The sequence below is a fragment of the Poecilia mexicana genome, unplaced genomic scaffold (assembly GCF_051168715.1).
Source record: "Poecilia mexicana isolate PSO_F unplaced genomic scaffold, ASM5116871v1 scaffold_23, whole genome shotgun sequence".
NCBI classification, from domain to species: Eukaryota; Metazoa; Chordata; class Actinopteri; order Cyprinodontiformes; family Poeciliidae; genus Poecilia; species Poecilia mexicana.
The window spans coordinates 10,657,569-10,678,080 of NW_028263392.1; the positions used below are offsets into that span (position 1 = coordinate 10,657,569).

Here is a 20,512-nt window from a genome sequence, read left to right on the forward strand (position 1 = left end):
ATATATATATATATATATATATATATATATATATATATATATATATATATATATACACATATATATTCAAGCACAATAACAGTACATTAAATGAGTCAGAAGGATTAATGGTAGATGGTACATGTAGAAATACTGCATTTGTGTTTTTTTATATACAGTTTAGTTTTTAAGAAATAATAGTACCATTTAAAAGTAATTTTTTTCAGTAGCTTATTCACTAAGTGAAACGTATATCTATATCTATGTATCTATATCTATTCGGATATCTTTCCTTAAATTGTTTTCCCTATTGTTCAAATATGACATTGACACAGATCACCAGATTATTGAATCCACTCTTCAAAATGGAAAAAACAATCGCAGAACATGCTATAAAGTTATAACCTTATAACTTTATAGCTTTATAGCTAAAGTGTATTTATATTCATAATTCAGCTAGAACAAAATACAGCAAACTAACCAGATCTGTGGTCAGAGCAGTAATGAAAGCTGTAAAACAACTAAAACTTGGACAAACCAATCTAGAATATGACCCAAGTTTATCTCGCCATCTTAACAGAAGTGGTTGTTGTTCAGCTTGGTGTTCCTCTAGTTATTTTGAGAGTTGAAAATGTTCGGTTTAACCCTGGAGAGTCAGAGAAATATGCAAAGAGCGGAAAGCTAAGAACTTGCAACCTTGGTGGGTGTCTGGTCTCTGGGATCTTAAAACTGAACTTCCTGAAAGGTAATGAGCAGACTAGCTGGAGCGTAATAATAATGAGCTCATGTTGCAGGGTTTCTGCAGCCTTTTAAAATGTAAAAGACTCTGATTTTTAATCTGCTCAAATTGGGTCCCTTTTTTTTTTTTGTTTGTTTTTTTAATGGAAATTTTCAGACTTGCTCTGTAAACTTGGGAGCTCAAACAATGCAGTGACTTGAGTGAAAGATCATTCAAGTGAGCGGCCTTAGATGCTAGAGCTCGTTAAGATTTTTATGCTTCTGCTTTTCTTTTTAGGTTACATTATATGCAGGTAAAATTTTCCTCGGTTCTGACTCAGTCTAGTCCTCTGAGAAAAACGGCATTGTGATGTTGTTTTTAGTATTCTTTTTTAGGGCACATAGTTAAATATAAACTGTCCAGTCAGCCCTTGGCAGGTGTTGGCTCCCACTCGGGGCATGATGCTTGATCCTGTCAAAGATTCAGCTGCCAAACGTTTCACTCTTTCCCCTCAGCAGGTCCCAAAAAGACTGACATGTTGCTCATCATTTCAGACCCCTTAAAATTAGCCCTCCTGTGGTGCTCCTAACCAAATGCCTCACACACGCACATACCAGCGCATTAATTAGCTATCCTATGCTAATTAGCATACACAACCTGCCATTTAGCTCCGTAGAAAGGAAATTAGCTTGCAACGTCACGAAGCTTCATCTTCATAAGCACATCGTTTTTTTTTTTAGGCTTTTTTTTTTTTTTTTTTTTTTGATGATGTCCTCAATTGCTGCTAAGGCATCCATCCAAAAGTTGCATTTAAGCACATGATTACAATTTAAAGCTAGCCATTTTATGACGAAGTGTAAAAATGCTAAAAGGCAGGAGAGTAAGAGGTGTGTTTTTCAGCAACTGTTTGAATTATGACTTGAGAGAAACATAAAAAGAAAGACAAAACATTTGGGTTGTAGCCAGATCCGGTTTAAGAGACTGAGGTCATAACATCCTTGATCATAAATACTGCTAAAACGGATTCTCGGCCACCCACTCAGGGAACAAAGTGGAAAGAATTATGGCATTTCTGTTGGTAATGAATTCACCCCTAGCTGTGCTGTGACTCCTTGCCATGTCACCCGTTTCTATAATTAATCACTGGATTTGATATTAAACTGACATAATTATTGGAGTCCTGCAGCTTGAAGTGGCCTGAATAAGGACTTTATAGTTTATGTCCAAGTAAAAAGAAAAAGGAAAACCATAGTATTTGAAAAAAAAACAAAACAAAACAAATCCCTCAGTTTTTTCCTCAGGGGAGTACAAAAAGTAGTGGTGTACAAAATTTGTCCAATTTCGCTTTTTCACTAAGTCTTTCTGACAAAAAACCCCCCAAACAAACAAACAAACAAAAAAGTCAAATAACTAACTTTCAGTGTTTTTTCCTGTTCTATTACAGCACCAAACCTATGGCTTCTTTTTAGACAAATGAACAGGTTCAAATTGACTGACTTGTTTAATTTGTTGGGTAAGAAGAAAAAAAAAAAAGAAATCCACTCCATTGATGGTTTGCTCTAGAAATGAAAGAAACATGTAAAGTGAAGAAGAAAATAAAGTTTGGTCAGACACAGAGAACCAAAATTTCCCCTTGCCTTTCTTAGGGAAATCCTTTATTCTAGCAAAGTTTTAAAGCTCATCCTAAACTGATTTAGTGGATGTCGTTATTCAAAGTTAGCTCTGTGTCGAAAAACGACACCAGTGTTTCTTGCAGCCTCTTTGATTTTTAGCTAATGATATTCAAAATGTATTTATTTATTTTTTACCAAAAGCAATTACTTTTTTATTTTATGAAGTAAGCTGAGCGAAATTCTGACTGATTCGCTTGTTGATTTAGTGAACGACTCGGTGACTGTAATGAACACGCAGTGGCATAGTGATAAAGTGTTGCGTCATCAGGATACATGACACGACATGAAGTTTGATCACTACAGTCTCAAGAGCTTCTGGAAAATAACTTGATTAAGGGAAATAGTTACTATCTGCAATATTTTAGGGAGATAAAAGCAAGAAAACATCACAGGAACATATAAAGGCAGATCATAAACATGCTCTTTCAAAGATATATAATTTATTTTAGAAATTGATGATGGTTTGAGATGCACAGGAGACATAACCTGAGACTTGTTGGCCATCAAGTTACATTTTAGTTCCAGATGTTTCCTGTTTGCTTAATGGTTATTTTAAGCTTTTTTTTAAGTAGCTTGAATACCTCAGCAAAGTATTGTATTACTGAAGCATTTTTTTCACCGCTTTAAGGTGCGCAGCAGCAACACGTGTTATCCGACTAACTTGTTATAAAGTACAAAACACCCTCTGCTCTTCTTCCTCCCTCCATCCGTCTCACCTGTGCATCTGAGAATTGAATTTCACGAGCGATACCCCCGGCCACAGTTCCCTTCAACTCTTTGTTCCATAATTTAATACTTGCTGCCTGTCTATGCTTTTCCCTGCAATGAATGTTGTGGCGCTGGCCGTCACGCTGCCTCATCTGGAGGAAGTGACCTTGGTCGCTGGCTGTTTTGTTGTCACGATAACGGGAAGCACAGAAGAAAAGAACGCATACGGGTTTTTGAATATAGAGAGATTGCCTGTTTTTCTTTCCTCTTCTGCCATGACCTAAAAAGCTGCAGAACCAGACGAAGCAAAAGTTTGTTTTATTTCTATCGTCATCTTCTATTGGGCCTTTAGGGTTAGGCTCCAACCTATCAGAGAAGCACGATCAACATCATTATCCTCTGGGGTCCCACCATTCAGCTGTTTTTTTTTTTGTTTGTTTGTTTCTGGTTATTTCCATCAAAACACGTTCTTTGGGACTCATGTAGCCTAAATTCATCCAAATATTTGAAACCTCTACAGGGAACGAATAAGAAAGGAACTTTAAAGAATGTGGGAGCTTGGGGTGGTTTCTAATTAAATCGATGCCTTGAACTAATTTATTTTCACCCTAAGGTCTCTTTTATGCAAGACAGCCAAAGCAGAGCAGCGACGGGCACATCTGCGCTTCCTTCACTGGCTCGTTTCTTTATACGCATGAGAGAAGAAGCTATATAGGCAATGTACAAAGAGGACTGCCAGGCCATGCTATATTCCTGCAAGTCAGCTACTGCTGCTTCTGTGTTCAAAAGCTTGTCTCAGTATTGTGAAATAAGAGGCAGATGTTACAGCCGGGAAAAGAACCAGTGAACACGTCCAACCAATAAACCCCCATGCATACAAAAAAAAAAAAATCAAAACAATCAGTAAATGAAGTTGCATGTAATAAAGTGGAATGACACGCTCACCAACATTTCTTAAGTAGTTTTGTTGTTATTGACAGACTAAAGACGGTATTGAGACAGTATTCTCACTTATCGCTCAGGTTTGATTTTGACACATTGTGCACATAAACAATCTCTAAATCTTTTTGAGCTCTTGAGGAGCTTCTCTCTGTACACTCTGATCTTCAGTTCTCCCCACAGGTTTCCATTTGGATCCAAGTCAAGTTATTGACTCGCCGTTATATATGTATTTTCCTCTGAAATAGCTTGAGCTTCCTTGGCTGTGTGTCTGGAATCAATGTTCATCTCAAGATTCTTCTTCATCTTCAGCTTCTTTTCAAGAATTTCTCAGTCACTTTCTCAGGTTATTCTTCCTACAGTAACGTTGTATGTTCAAAGGCAGCCTCACGCCGTTATGTTCCCACCACCAAACGTTGGAGCTTACAGTTTCTGGGATGATTCGTGGTGACAGTCATCCTTCTCCAGTCTACAGTCACGTCAAAAATGTTACATTTTTGGTCTTGAATGATCAGATTTTTTCCCTCCCAGTGCATTATCGAGCATGCAAAAATGTTTTGCAGAAATCTTGTGATGCCTTAAGGTGATTATGTCCTTTCTACTTCTGCATTTGGCCAAAACATTTGTGCATCTTCATGTTTTTAATGCATATTTCCCATGCAAATCGAATTTATTAAGTGAAACACAATACATAGATTACACACAGATTAATGTCTTAAAGCCTTTATTTCTGGTGATTATGATGATTTTCTGCTTGTAGTAAATAAAGACACAACGTTTGAGTTTAGAATATTAAAAAAAAGTAATACAGAAATATTGGCTTAATGAAAAGCATGTTTAATACCTGCTAAAATGTTATCTCTAAAAGGTACTTTTTATCTGATAAACAAGACTGATTGGAATGCATATTCTAATAGAGTCCACAATCAGCCATACTTTTACTTTTGAGTATTAAAAAAAATGGTAATTTTGTCTTCTTTTACACACACACGTACACATTCACACACAGCTGTGGAAGGAAGTATATTCAAAGAAGACTGTGAAGATTGCACACAAAAAAGCCAGTGTATTAGTCAGGAGTATGAGTCAGCCAGGCAGAGTGGTTGTATAAGGTATTCTGTGGTGCTAAAGGACAATCAGGTTAAGAAAGAAAGTCTTTAATGATGCCACTGTGATAAGTTATCCCTGCTTGAGGCTTGTTTCAGATTTTGTCAGCCTGCAGGGTTTAAAAGAAATTGCCACAGCGCCTGCTATGTTTGCCATTATGAATATTTTTAAAAGCTTCCCTAATACAATATAATAAAACCTTCCTTTGGGTATATTCCAACCCAGCCAGTCTTCTTACAGAATTGAATTTCTGAACATGTTTTATCACATTATTATATAAAGCAAGGTGAATAATGACTTCCATCATTTCTGAGAATTGCCTCTCTTGTCCTTGCAGACACGGCAACAGAAGGCCACAGTATTTCCTGAGATATGCAGCTATAACGCCTATTATCCGGCAACAACATTCTCCGCAGCTATTTTGGTGAAAAATCTCGGGAATGAATCTACATTTTTTCCCTGCTCCTCTCACGTGGTCAACCTTTTTCAAAGGAAAAACTACCAGTTTGTGGTGCGCTTTCTCTCAGCCTTAGCACAGATCTTTTACCTTTGTAGATCAACCCTGCGCTCTGGTTGCGAGCAGCTCTTGAGTTTTCAGATAACAAAGATTTAGAATACAGTGGCAAATCTCTCCGAAAGATGGGATTGCATTTCTGTTTCCCTCCTTTTGCTCCTTTCTCCCACCGTCTTTAATGGTTCACCGTCTTATTAGTTTCCATCATCTCTGAGGCCCCTGAGTGCCCATAGCTCCAGTCTGCGGCCCGGTCAATAGCTCAACTCACGTCTGAATATGGGGCGATAAAATGTCCCCAGTGTGTAGGCGAATGCATGAGACAGAATCAGCCAAGACAAAAGACGGAGCATAACGTTATGGGATAAATATCCATTCCCTTCATGTAGCTGACCCTCTATCTAAATTGCCCAGAGCTCCAACGACCGATAAAATAAGATGGCTTCTCCGGACAGCAGGGGGTGCTCATGAGAACCAGAAGCTCCAAGCAGTCACAACATCTGTCTGCCCACATGACTGCACATGTTGTCCTGACCTTTACGCTTATGGCCATTTGCCCGTGATTTCATCCCATGTCCCCCATCCAATTAGTCAACTTTAATCTCATAGTTAAGCTGTAAAGAAGTAAATGATGGCGGTTTTAGAAAAAAAAGAAAGAAAAACACACACACACACACACACACACACACACACACACACAGTCTGCATCTTTATCTGGCCTCACTGCAAAAAAGGGAGCCAGAATCCAGAATGGGGGCATTAGGAGGTAACGCGAAGGGCAAAGAGACAGCCTGAAACCAGATATCGGTTGAGACGGAGAATTTGTTTCATACAGGGCAGTGAGTCTTAAGGATCAAATGAGAAGGCACTCTAAGAGAATAGATTCCTTATCTGGCTTTATTCCTCCATGCTGCTGTAGTCTTTCATTGTTATTTTTACCAACTCACCTTAAAACCAAGGGCCCAGCATAACGGATCTTTTTCTTCTGCATTTATTGCAAGCAAAACTCTCCCCCAAAAAACAAAACATGTAGTCCCTGTAGGGACTCTGTCAAACTAGGGACCATGCAATCAGTGTAGCTAAATGTTCACCCTTGGTTGCCTCTTGTATGTTTTTTTTATTCATTAATTCTTTTAAATTGTTGCCCCTTCTTGTTCTTGATTTGATCATACAGTAAATTACTGTGTAGGTTATATATACTGTGACTGTTGCTACACTGAATCAAGCTAATCTTTAGTCAATTCAGTACTTAAAACATTGCCTTCCTAAGATGGGGTTTAAAGTTCTATGTTGACCAAAAATCGACTCATAAAATTATTCTGTTGATTAAAAAACGAATGCTGCAGACAATTTTTTTTTGTAACCGCTGATGCAATAAAAGCACCAGTTGTGAATGTTGTTGTGAATGTACATGTTCCAGGACAGTTAGGTGTACAAATACCATATCGTATGAGATAAACGTACTAAGTCAAGGCGGCATCAGGCAGGGCACATCAGTGAAATAAGAACCTGTATTTGTATGACCTTCAGCCATTTGGAGCATAGATGTAGGAGATGTGAGAGTCTCTGGAGAATGTGTGTGTGTATGAATTTGTCACCTGGAGGTGCAAAGTTGTTAGATTGGTGAGAAGGGCAGAGGCCCTGTACACTCAGCGAACAAGAGCAATGCAGGACAGGTAATCTCAGCTCCCAAAGCCCATAGCAGCTCCAGACAGGCGGACAGACACTTGGCTCCCCCACAAAATAGTCATATGCCAGAAACAGTGGTAGGTTCGCAGCAAAGCACAGGAGCTGCAGAGCCCAGGCAAAAGAGGAACGAGACCTATACCTGCTAAAGCTCCCCTCAGGGCAGGCCAAAGCAGAAGTTGGGTCACCCTGGCTGCCAGATGGTCTTTAAAGTCCCTAACAGCAAGACAATCCTGGGCTGAAGAGGGGAAGCTTCCCCCAGAGCACCCAGGCTTCGGCTGGTCTCACTCGGCCCAAAGTGCTTGTTTTACATAACTACTAACATGCTGAACTTCTACTGGAATCATTTCACAAAAGTAAAAAAAAAATAAATGTCGACCATTTGTTTTCAATAATCAGCTTTGTCAAAACACAACACTGATGTTATTTAACACAAGAGTTATTTTTCACAAGGTTTAGTAAAGCGACTCCTATATCTAACAAAATTGTGTGTCCCCTGCATCTCATTGGCTTCGGCACAATCCGCATTCTTAGAAATTGTTTTGGCCTTGCATACGCTTCCAGACCATGTGTGTCAAACCAAGTACTTTTTATGCGTCAAGATATTGTGTGCTTAAATATTTTCTCAGTTAAGTAAAAGAGGTTTTTTATCTCCAGTCAAATGACATCAATGTGAAAAGATTATCAATATTATTTAACTTTAAGAAGTACTCATCGAATGATGAGACAGCCATTTGCTCGCGTTTTATCAATACATTCTGCCATAACCCTTTGAGGACATTCTCAATCTTGATATGGGCCAAAACGATAATGAGTTTAACAACCTTGGTGTAGACAAATCAACGTTCAGCGATTTAAAATGATTAAACCCTAGCCCCACTAAACCCTCATCCCCAGCATTTTATGTCAGTAATATGTGCATGTCTTTTTTTATTATATCAGTTTCCATGGCATTGTTACAGCACAACATAGGGGCCTGATTTACTTACTCACTTTGTTGTTTTTGTTTGGGTGGAAATATCTCTTGAAATAATGTACATGAGGAATATTTTTTAAATTTCAATTTATCTTAACTCATTCTTATCAATGTTTTGTAATCTTCCATATCTAACTAGTTCGGAGACTGTAGGAGAGCAAGAAATCCATTCACTAAAACAGGCACTGGGAGTAACAGTATGAAAAAGAAATGTTTTGCTTTTGTGGTGACCTTAAGGGATGCAGTCTTTTCCCACTTCTCCCTCTGAAGGGACGTTGGGTGTCCCACGTGTTGGCGACATTGTCAAGTTGAGAGTGGATCACTGCGTTCTGCCCTCGTCCTCCCCTGGCGGCTCGGTGACAGCCTCTTGACGGTCCATCAGCAAGGAAATGGGTGGAGAGGAGTCGCTGGCGCAGGGGGAAGAGGACATGCAAAACTGCTGACGAGGCTTTCTGCCGCACTGTCGCCTCACTCAGCGTAATGAGAGATGTGGATGACAGGGATGAAAGCGAGTGGAAGTTAAAAAACAGGTTGGGGGTTAGTGTTGGATTGGGACGAAATGGAAGGAATGGTGAGATTGATACCAGAGCGCGTTCCAGCTCTACTTAGGTGTCACTTTAAGCGGAGTACTCTGTTCTGTTAAAACCGACATTTTCTCCCGTTTCTTTACATTATAATTAATGACTAACCTTCACACCATTGAATGCCGATGAAAGGAAAGAACAGAGAACGAGGGGGGACAGCTTCTGTTCCAACTGTCATGCTTTGGAGCGCCGTGAATTAATTATCTTCACTTCAAAAGCGCAGGTTTTTATTTATTTGGTTTGAAACTGGAAATCTTGAGTCGCACTGTGCCATCTCATGCTGTAGCATTGTTTTTAAATCAAATAAATCAAAATAAGCTAACTGTAAAGCTCTTTGGTAAACATATCAAGTCTGACTCCATGTACAGCCCATTGGAAAAACCATCTTACCCTTATGTTTGTTTTTTTTTTTTAAATGTCATGTCATCTGACCTTTATGGAAGAATGGTAGATAATCTAACATTAGAGCCCACCAGCCATAGAGTGATAGACTGGTGAATAGACTTGAATACAAGAGTAATCCTGGCTGTTAAACGCTGCAGAAATCTGAGAATGGGTCTGCACATTACAGTTATTGTTCAAGCTACAGAGGTATGATTTAATTCACAGATATTTTTAAAAGTTAGAATAAAATCAAGCTGAAAGTTAGTTTTTGGAACTTCTTTTGGAAAACTTTAATTCTGACCCCTTATTGTAAAGGATAGTGTACTGAAACTCTAATCTATAATTAAAATGCTGTTGCACTTTCAGCGCGACTGTAGGAGTACGGCGAGCTGATTTGAAGATAGACCTCTCACATTTTGACTTCACCAAAAGGCCTGCTCACTTTCAGACAGTCTATCACCTTTATAGAGGACCATTGTCAGAGAAAAAGATTAAACATGAACCAGCACAGACAGATTCTGCAAGATGTAATTGAAATTTTTCCAGTTCTTCTTATCACTCTGGTGATAGGATAGCAGCCGAACACGTGCCGCAGTCTCAATGGAAACCCAACTCGAGCCATCATCGTCAGACATTTTTTATTTATTTTTTTGCCAATGGAAAAACAAAATGAAACCTTTCCCTTTTTTATTTTATTTCCCCTTGAAACCAATTTCACCGATGAGGGGAGACTGATTTGCAGTATATGAGCTTGTCTGTTTGTCTGAGAACAGTGACAGATAATGGAGAACGTGCTACAGGGTGAAAAATGGCTCTTGTGTTGGGCCATGCCTTTCCTGGTTCAGCACCATTTTTACAATAAATATTCCCCTCACTACTTCTTTTTTATTTATTTTTTTTTCTTTTCTTTTGTGGCTTGAAGCAGTGGTGACAAAATAGGCTTATGGGGAAGGAAATAAATAACTTTACTGTGAAGGGTTCCCATATAATCTGGGAACTGTCTTCTTTAGAAAAATAGACAGCATTAGGTGTTTGCTGGAAGTGTTTAAAATGATCTATGTATTTATTTTGGCCTACGTGGTGGAGAAGGGTACAATCTCTTACGATATTCCAAAATGGAAACTGAGGTGGCGATCTACCAGTGCCAAGCAAGATTTCAAATATGTGACATCAGCTTTAATTGTCTGAGTTCTGTTTTCAGCAAAAACATAGTGTACTTACCTGTCATATTTGCGTATTTGTTTCATATCCCCTTTATGGTTTTACAACCTCAACATCTCTGCTGTGCTTGACTCAATTAAGTTTCCGGCTGAGCTTTTTATGAGCATGTTTACTGCTGTGTTTTTTTTTGTTTTTTTTAGAGCATTGTGCCCATTTCCCCTGCAATGCACTTGCAGTGTGTTTTAAATCAGATTAAATTGTGCTGTATAAAAGGCCTTTAAGTCAACAAATCACATATTATTTTCTGTTGCAAAAGCTTTTGAAATATGATTGACGTTCACTTGAAAAAATTACGGAAACCAAAGATGTGAATAGACTTTCTGGCAAGCGGATAAAAGCACAATTACAAAAACATTAGCTAAAAAAAAAACCAAACTCCTTTTTGGCTGACACACAAAAGAATTTGAGAACTGGCAAGCATATAATTTAAGATAGTTAAAGCAGAAATTAGCATTTTATCTTTAGATTTTGTGTTAGCTAAAATGAAAGTTTTAACTCATTCCCTCTTAACTCCTGAATTAAAAAAAAAAGTCCCAGTTCAATACCTTACCTGACTCCTGTGTGTGATGAGAGGTCCAGCTGCCACCGGATTAGTCCAGCGCTATTTCTTTTTAATCAGCCAAGGTATCCAGGTCATCTGCATGTTGTATTCATTCAGTCTTTTCATCCATTTCCCTCCCGCTCTGTGTTTGATTAGAAGAGGACTCAGAGATAAAGAGAAGTAGGGTTTTGATCTGAAACGTTATGAATGACCAGGAAGCTCCTATACTTCCACATCATAAAGGCCCTTTAATGTGATCTCAGAAGTATCAAACTTGGTGTTCTGGTTTGCTTCAAAGAAGCAAACTCAGACTCTAATTTGTATATGACAAAACTGCCTAAGGATATTCTCATGTGGTAAATACGAAGACAGTCAAATAAGAGGGGGGGGTGGGGAATCACTTATTTCCCCCTCATGGGGGTACATAATAAGCAATTAGTTTTCAAAAATTATCCAGGGCTGGGGGAGCAACTCAATTGTTTGTTACTCTCTCAGAAGCAGCTGCATGTTTTCTCTAGGCATTATTGCTCTCAAACACACACTGAGCTATCAGCTTCTTCGCCAGGCATCCATAAAAATCTGGCTTTGCTATGTCATTAAAGAATAGACTTGGGATTCTGATGCCAAAACCTAATAAAATGACTTATTTGGATTTTAAAAGTATGTTCTTTTGTAGTTTGGCAAAATTATTCATCAGAATGGGGCCAAGACCAAAGCCGATATCTTCCATCTTAAAACAACTTGCTTTCAAATGCTCGTTTGAGTTTGTGCGAATGGTAGCTTTTATGTGTCTCTGATTTGCATTAAATCATTATTCACATTAAAGCCGACGGTTATTTACAAAGAATATTGTATTGGCCTGTGGTCTGTTTCAAAATATGCTCCATTTATCACAATATGCAAAACCGCAAAGTAATTAACAAATACAAAAGTAATTGATTGCTACAGGCCTGAACAGCTTAATATTTTTCACTTCAAGTGGTGATTCTGCATGAATATAATTATTACATTCTGTTTTGCAATATGTGTTTTATATTCAACATTACAGTAAAGGACCAGGGTCTTAATCATTGGTGTATGTGATTGTGAGTTAGGATGGCAAATGGCAACCTCATAAGTCAACAAAAAAGAAAATGATTAGAAACCGAAACACCACAAGGATCATAATAGGAGAGTCCCAAACAAAGCAAAAATTAGATCAAGGTCAGGAGAGAGGCGGTGATGGTGAAGGAGATCTAAAGACTGGTGGTGGCTAAGGTTGAGGAACCCTGGAGGTCGACAGGATCAGGAAACAGAAACGAGCCCCTCTGGACACTTTCTCAGATAACTTGGGAACCGGTGCTGAAGGCGGGTCTGCCTTGTTGTAGAACTCAGGAGCAGAAGGTGGGCTCACCTGGACAACCCTCCTCGAATAACAGGAACAAGAAGTGGTTCTCAAACCCCTTGTTGAACTTGGTAACAGGAACATGAAGCAGGATGTCCTGGACCCCCTCAGAGGACCTGGGATCACAAAGACGAGGCTAAATTTGAGGTACCAAAGATGGAGGAGTAGAAAAACAATCAGCGGTGCAGGCAACAAAGATGGGACAGAGGATAATGGGGAGGATTACATCTTTTTCTTTGAAAATCAGTGTATTCATTGGTGTTTCCTCTTTCACATCTTGTAACTGGCTAGTCTTGAAACCTTATGTCATTAATACACTACAATGCACAACTCGCATGTCAGCCAGTACAGACCTGCAAATACCTAACTGGCAATTCAGAAGTGTAACAGCGGTATGTTTACATCAAGGGTGTCCAATCCCAGTTGTCAAGGTCAAGCTGTTTCAAATGCTTTATTGTCTTCTGCAGGTAATCAGACTCTGAAAGAAGATGATGATCCATTTATATGATTCCGGTGTCTAAAACTAGGGAACATCTAAAATATGGAGGACTGACTTTGGACCCCACTGAGTTACTTCAATCCCACGTTACCTCAAGGTCATTTCATTAATCTCACAGCCACAAAGTTTCTGGTTATGGCTTGATGTGAAATATTTTAAATGGGCTCTTAGCAGTTATGCTTTGTCTAAGAGAGACTCAAGAAGTACTGTACAAGAACATACTTCTGGATGCAAGACTTGACACCTAACACCAGATTTACAGATGATTTTCTTTGACCTTAAATGATGTACCTCATTTTGTCTCCTTGAGCTCCTTTTTATGACTCTTGAGCCTTGAATTGTGTCTGTTTACAACTGCAGAGCGCTAACAATTGCTCTCTAGTGCAATCTCAGCTGCTTCTCTCTCACTTTCCATTTTACCCACAACCTGGGGCAATGGCTTTTGAAGAGATTCTATTTGAGACCGTGCATTGAATATTTCACCAGCCCAACCTGTTTTCTTAGTCTGTGTTGTGTTGCTGCTCGCAAGAGGTTTCATTGGCAGTGCAAGGGAATTGCCTGTGGTTGTGCTAGGCCGCGCATATCTTCCATGCTTTACTACTTCTCTGAACCCATTCTGGTGGATTAAGTTGATTTAATCTTAAAAATTAAAATAATCTCAGTGTGATTCAGAATTCAAAGAGTGACTTTTGTGTTTTACGTGACATGCTCCTTTTTAGCATAGGTCTTGGTCATCTTTATGACTGCTGCTCAGAATGTATGGATTTCATTTAAAGATTCAGTATTATGAGTGCTTTGCCTTGTATTGTCCATCTCTGTTCCTCGTTACGTTCTTCTTGCTACACAGTTCTATTTTTGAGCCATGCCCTCCAGCCCTATAGGGCAGACTATTGATCAGGCTCTGTATAATCAATCCATCACCTTAAGATCGATCACAAGATGCAAGGAGAAGAAAAAAAAGGATGGCGCCAACCCATGCATCACTGCATGTCTTCCCGAGATGAATTTTCATGGGTGAGATCAAGTCATCTTCATATTGTATAATTATGAGTTGTTTTATCTACCATCCATTTGGACAATTAAGGCTGTGCTGCTGCATAGACAACAAATTTGTGTTGAACTAAACAGCCTTTAGCATGCATTAAGGATTACAGAAGTCTGAAGACTGCCTTTCTACTGCTGAGAAAGGGGGCTGGGGGAAGCTATCTCAAACTTGTAATAGCTATATTTGCTTTAAAACGGCCTTGGTATGCAGCTGTTTCTTTAAGAGGTGGTATCTGAGATACTCATTGGATGCTATTGTTGGCTGTAAAACAAGGTGCTTCTTTTAGGGCCCTTTGCTACCGAGGGATGTATAAATGAGGGGCTGATGTATTTTATTTGATGCCTTATTGAAAGAGAGAGGGTTTAAAAGGTTTTTATCAGGCAATTCAAAAGCTTGTTCAAGCTTCCTACATCCAATATGAATGCACACAGCTGGATGATGTTATATGAAAACACTCCCATTAGCACCACAAGCTCAGAACAGTGAAATTCTCTACATTTTATTCACTCAGACAGTAAATAAATATACTCACAAACAGACTACAGTTCTATGCAAACTGTGCTAATCGCTATTTTAAGGTGTTAAGAGCTGCTTACAAAGTAATATGAGACAGCTTTTAAGCTACATTTTTCTCTTTTTTACACACAGTGATGTCGTCTCTATTAAAATATGATTTTGTCAAAGCTCTACAATATAGATGTTACTCTCAGAACATGCTAACCCAGCTACATCACAGACCTTTACTGATAACAAACTTGCATAAAAATAATAAAGTTGATTTTTCAGAGTCATTGTAGAACTTAGATTGGAAACCAGTCACAAAAATAATCAGTGCGCCTTTAGTCCAGTCTAATTATTATTAGGTTTATCACAGACTTTCTAAATGATTCTTCTTTCAAGGTGACTTTAGTACTGTTGGTGCTTTCAAGGATACGGTTGTCATAGAACTAATGCCGACGTTGACAATTCTGGTTGCCACCTGTTACCAGGAGGTGGAATTTTAAATGTGACTGGTGGAGAACTTCTCTATCATTTATAGATGATTCCCCTGGCAAAGGTGTAGGTCAGATTTGGAATAAGTCTAATGAAGATAAAACAGTGCTATCTAATCAGTTCCTGAAGAGGGAAAATGACTACACTTGATCTGGTGATCAAGTAAAAAAGTGCTCGCCTTTGCGTTTAGTTACTTAATGCTGACTGTGCATGTTATAGTGTATTTATTGCAAGGAAACACTTTTTAAATGAAGTGTAAAGTACCTCCTTTGCAGCCTGCAAAGGAGGTAGTTTAAGAGCAGGTATCCTGCTGTGCTTGTCATGAATTTTTCAGTAGGAAAAGCTTTGAAACAATAAGTACAACCCTTTTTGTGGGGTTTCAGTGCTGCTTAAATTTTCTGCATGGCACCAAGTAGTCTTTTTCCTGCTTACAGCCATGGTAATGGGGTAGGGCAATGCTTTTTTTTTTGCAAATACACACCTACGCTTACATCATATGGAAAAAAAAATCTTATGTATGCTGAGCCTCTGCTCTTCATGCTGCCCTTATGTTCCGCCTGATGAACTGATTAATTCTCTGTGAGTAGTGTGAGAAACACTTCTGGGAGGCAAAGAGTGAAAGGGAATTCAAGTGACAGGAACTGAATTTCGCTTGGTAGTAAGGACTCACTTTGTTAAGCAGACAATAGACGCAAACACTTTCTTCCTACAGATAAATTTCACGTAAACTGTTCAGCCATTTTGGGAGAATATGAAGTTATTGTCTTGGATTGAGCAAGATGAAACTGGCTTCTTTTGGGATCTCATTTGCAACGACTTGTGCTGATGTGGTTTTACTCGCGTAATGCCCTCTTCAGCAGCTTCCTGGCTGTAGTCCACCAGAGGCAAGACCTTTTCAACCCTTCTGGTCACAGAGTCCGATTGCTCATCTCATTCAGTGTGTTCCACTGTGGTGATGACGCAGCGAAAACGATGAAGGTTAATGAAAGTCAAAGTAGTCTGCAGTGACTTGGATCACCCTGGAAATATAATCAGGGCGGCTTCCCTGTAAAGATCATTAAGTGGTGCTTGAGTTTATTGCAGTCACCTGTGTTCACTCTACAGCAGATGTTTGGTGGCTATACATGAGCAGAGTGTACTGAAATAAAACCGTGGGCTTTGTTTGGTGCGTAAAAAGAAAAATTAACCACCATGGCAGTACCATCTGGTCATATTTTAATACTTTTGAACCAGTTGTTACAAATTAGGAAAGCTGAACTTATTAAATGAGTGCAACTAGTGGAAAACAAACAGGATACTTGTTTTACTTAAAATCAATCTTTTAGAAAACTAAAACACCAGCAGCAGTCCATTGAAATTGAACCAGTCATATTGTAGGAATAAATGTTTTCTCAATAGGGTTCAGGTCTCACCAGTTTTCTAGCCCATGAAGCACTGTAACACTGAACCAGCTTTTGGTACCTTTGGCAGTGAGGGCAGGTGCAAATTCCTGCTGAAAAATGAACTCACCATTTCGTAAATCTTGTCAGGAGAAGGAAACATGATGTGCTCAAAGATTTCCGCGCAGATTATGCAAAGTCTGAGTAATAACGCACAGTTGACACCAGCAGATGACATGTCTCCTCAAGTCATCATTGGCTGTAGAAACTTAACACATCTTTCTTTGGAACCAAGAAAATTGGCTTCCAGACATTGACAGAGGACGTTGGATCACCATTGTCCGGTTCTTTTTCTTCTCTTGAAGCAAGCGTCAACTCACTTTGCTTCCCAAATCCACGTGCACCTTGTCCTACCATAAATTCTCTTTTATGGATTCATTTGGATTCAAGAAATCAGTGTTAGCTTCTCGTAGCAACTAACTGGACTACAGTGATAATTACCTTGCTGGTATGTCGACATGAATAACAATCAGCATGTGTTTAATCTCAGTCTTCCCCTTTAATATTGCTACATCTAGGAGATAAGATTATGTGAAGTTGCTGTTACGTTAAATCGCTTTGTCCTTCAGCTGTCAATCTAACGTTACCTCACAAAATCTATTATGATTGTTTGCCTGGATTAATTCACTCTATTTAATATTTGCCTAGCATTACAGACATCAATGTCTGTTCTCCCACCGGTAGATGGCACAACCATGAAGAGATAAATTAAAGTCCTTGGTATGCCACCTGCATATTAGTAGCCATAACAGAGATAGCAGGGGATGTTGGACTCTGTAATTGTATTCTGGATAGAAAGTGTGGAGGCCACTGGTCTCATCCATCTTGAGCAGTGATGTGTGGAAAAATGAGAGGAGGGAGAGAGATGGAGAGAGAGAGAGAGAGGCAGGACCCAGGGGTTGTCTTCACGTCGTCAGTCACGTTGACACCTGGAACTGCTCAATCTCCTTACCTGGGGGATGAAGGAATATCGGGAAGACTGCATGTGTGTGCAGGAGATTAGAAAGGGAGAAGGATAGGAAGCTTGACAAAATGGATGAGAAGGATGAGTATGACTGACAGAGGATAGTGAAGCTGCCATTGAAAAGTTGAGGATGCACACATGACTGTGTGTGTGTGTGTGTGTGTGAATAAAAAAAAAAAAAATATATATATATATATGAATGCATACACAGCACTATCAGTCACTGCATTCAATAGGTTTGCCTATTTTACAGCAAATGTTCATTTTAATGGCTTTATCAGGATCTTACTATAATCAATCTGCATGCACGTTCTACTCTGTCATATTGTGGCTTACCAGAAAAGGCGCTTCTGAAAAATGCAGGAAAGGCTACATTTAAACTACATGAAAGCACGCAAACACTGGAAGCAGAGGCAGCCGGCTATAACGAGCACTTTCCTCCTAAAAGATGCATTGTCTTTCCCGGGCATGTCTATTTTTGCAGCGGAAAAGCGCTCACCTGGAATTGGATATGAACAGAGCAGACTGTATTTCTGTGATCCAACAACTTAATTTTCGAAGTAGCAGACAGAGCTTTAAGCTCATGAATATATGCTCCTCATACCAGCATACTGAGAAATTTGAAGATTTTTACATTGGGATTTTACATTGAAAAAATCCTCCTGAGAGTCTCATCCCATAAACTATACAATAGCTTCAAATTTTATGTCCAGTGACTACAGTCTTGTCATTTTATGTAATTACTATCATATTTAATGTCTTTCACAATGTAAACCAAAAATTAAAGGTTTGAGACATTTTAGGGATATCTCTCATCTTGCAAAACATATTGGCCTGAACAAAACCTAAATAGAAGCTGAGTGCTTATTCTTGATTGATTTTGTTTTGGTCCAAAAATAAGTACTTCAGTCGTGTTTCTGATTAGCTGAAGAAGGTTATGGCACACCCATACATTGATTTGTTATATGGGTCCACAGTGACCTGGTGATATTAGACTTTTTGATTAAAAGTACCAAATAAACTGTTTAATTTGTAATGTGTACAGTTTTTTTTGTTTATAATTTATTATTTATCTGACTTCATAGGGTTAAAAATGTTTTTGATACTAGACAGAAAAAAAAAAAAACAGTGTAGCAGAAAAGATAAACACAGCGAAAATATTGGTGATGGCTACAAGCTAGAAGCTAACTAAAAAGTGAGCTAATTCAAAAGAAAGCATTTAAATTATTTCTTTTTTTGCCAGTACAACCATATCAAGATTACACATGCATGAAAACGGCTATATTAGCCCTTGAGCGTGCGAGAACTGAGGCAAATGATAGTTTTACGTGTGTGGGGTCGGTTGGACCCCATTTGTAAACACAAGGGTTAAGATTAGTCATACCTAGATCGCATTGCTTAACAGAGATTATATGTTATGAACCATTTCCTTTAATTTATAAAAAGTGAAAATCAAAATTCAGAGTTTTCATATATTGTGCTCTTCCGCAAGTGTATAAAGTCTTGTAAGCCGGTGTCGATGCAAGTCTTCTTACAACTAGAGAGAAGGTTTACATATTCTATAAATTTACATTTAAACCTGTCGTAGAGTCCTTTAGTCATATACTGCATTAACCCCTGTTGTATCTATAACGTAGCAGATTTTTAAAAAGAAGTGGTGATCTGGAATCGTTCTGGAAATAACCATTCACACCATTTCAACACAAAATACCTCCTTTCACAAAAAGACAGAGGTACCGATTTTCACATAAACAAGCACAAAATTCCTAAAAAGAAAAACAAAACAAAACAAAAAAAAACTTTGTATAAGCTGCATGACTGTCCCCTGTGTCCGTGTGTGTGGGCTTGTGTCACTAGTGGCTGTCAACTACTTTGTTTTTTGTTTTTTTTGTTTTTTCCCACATTTCTACTCTGAAGATTTTGCTGTAATAAATATTAACTTGCTGCTTTTAGTGCTTTTCTGCTCTGTGGTTTTCTTAGCTGTTCTGTGCTTTATATTCTAGCTGATTTTCACTGTCTGTCAGTGTCTAGACAGACGAGGCAAACACTCGTAGCTGTAGACAGATGAGCTGGCCCTGCACACAGTTGGTAGCCAAGTGAGGGAACAAAAACACAAACAAAGGTCACCTTACCTCTAAACCCAGGCAGCCTGGAGAAGAAGTCAGAGCTCACCACGGATGCAGCAGCAACCTCACTCTGCGTTTTCTCCTCCTCTCTGCAGCGATGAACTTTCCCCGGACTCATCTGTGGGGCAGGAAGGGAAGGGAGGTGAGGGGGAGCCGCAGGGTGAGGACCAGCCACAACCAGAACCAGAACCGCCACAGCCGGAACAGCAGGAGCAAAAGCATGAACCCCAGACTCTGCCGTCACAGCCCCAGCCTGAGCCAGAGCCCCAGGCTGAACCTCAGCCACAATTGGACGTTGAACCCCAATCCGAACCTGAACCCGAGCCTTCACCGGAGCCCGATCCTCAGCCCCAAGACGAGTCCGTGACCGATGACGCGCCACAGGACCCTCCTGAAGCCCCGTCGCCTTGCCGTGAGGAGAAGATGGCGGTTGAGGCAGAGAATCACAAATCAGAGGAGGTTGCTGAGGCAAAGACAAGACATGAAAGAGATGAGGTGCAAGGTGAGAGCAGCGAAGGCAAGCCAACGCAAGGGGAAGAGGACGAGGAAGAGGGAGGAGCAAAAGGAGGCGGTGCAGGCAGAAGGGCCAGTCTACATCACACAGCCTCACCCCTGAGGGTGCAGCGCAACGGGGCCGGCTCACACTCCGCCTCCTCTGACTATGAACTCTCGCTTGACCTCAAAACCAAGCAGGTACGGTTGTCCTGGGGATGGGGCGGAGGGGTATGTTGGTATAATTTGGGGGCGTGGGGAGGGGATGGATAGATTGTGTTGGCTTGTGTCTGCTTTACTTTTTGTGGTCAGACTCTGTGGTGTGGCTCAGTTTCTGAATGATAACCAGGGCATTTAGGTGACATATTTGATTTGCTTTAATAAGATATTTGTCTCTGTTTGAGTTCATCTGGTTATTGTGGATAATTAAAACGGGTTTTAAGGATGTTTACCCACTATCATAACATTATCATTGTCATGCCATCATTTCATCAACATCTCCACTTGATATTGTGAAGCTAAGCTTGAAATCTCCGTTTCAAA

At 39.5% G+C, this 20,512-nt stretch overlaps 1 protein-coding gene across 1 annotated transcript in view; it reads left to right on the top strand.

Annotated features, from left to right (window-relative positions):
• LOC106931840 (IQ motif and SEC7 domain-containing protein 3-like) overlaps window positions 1–20,512 on the top strand; it is an 85,707-nt gene that overhangs the window by 26,368 nt on the left and 38,827 nt on the right. The window contains 1 exon segment of the mRNA XM_088003533.1: window positions 19,573–20,170. Coding sequence (XP_087859659.1) covers window positions 19,573–20,170 — 598 coding nt within the window.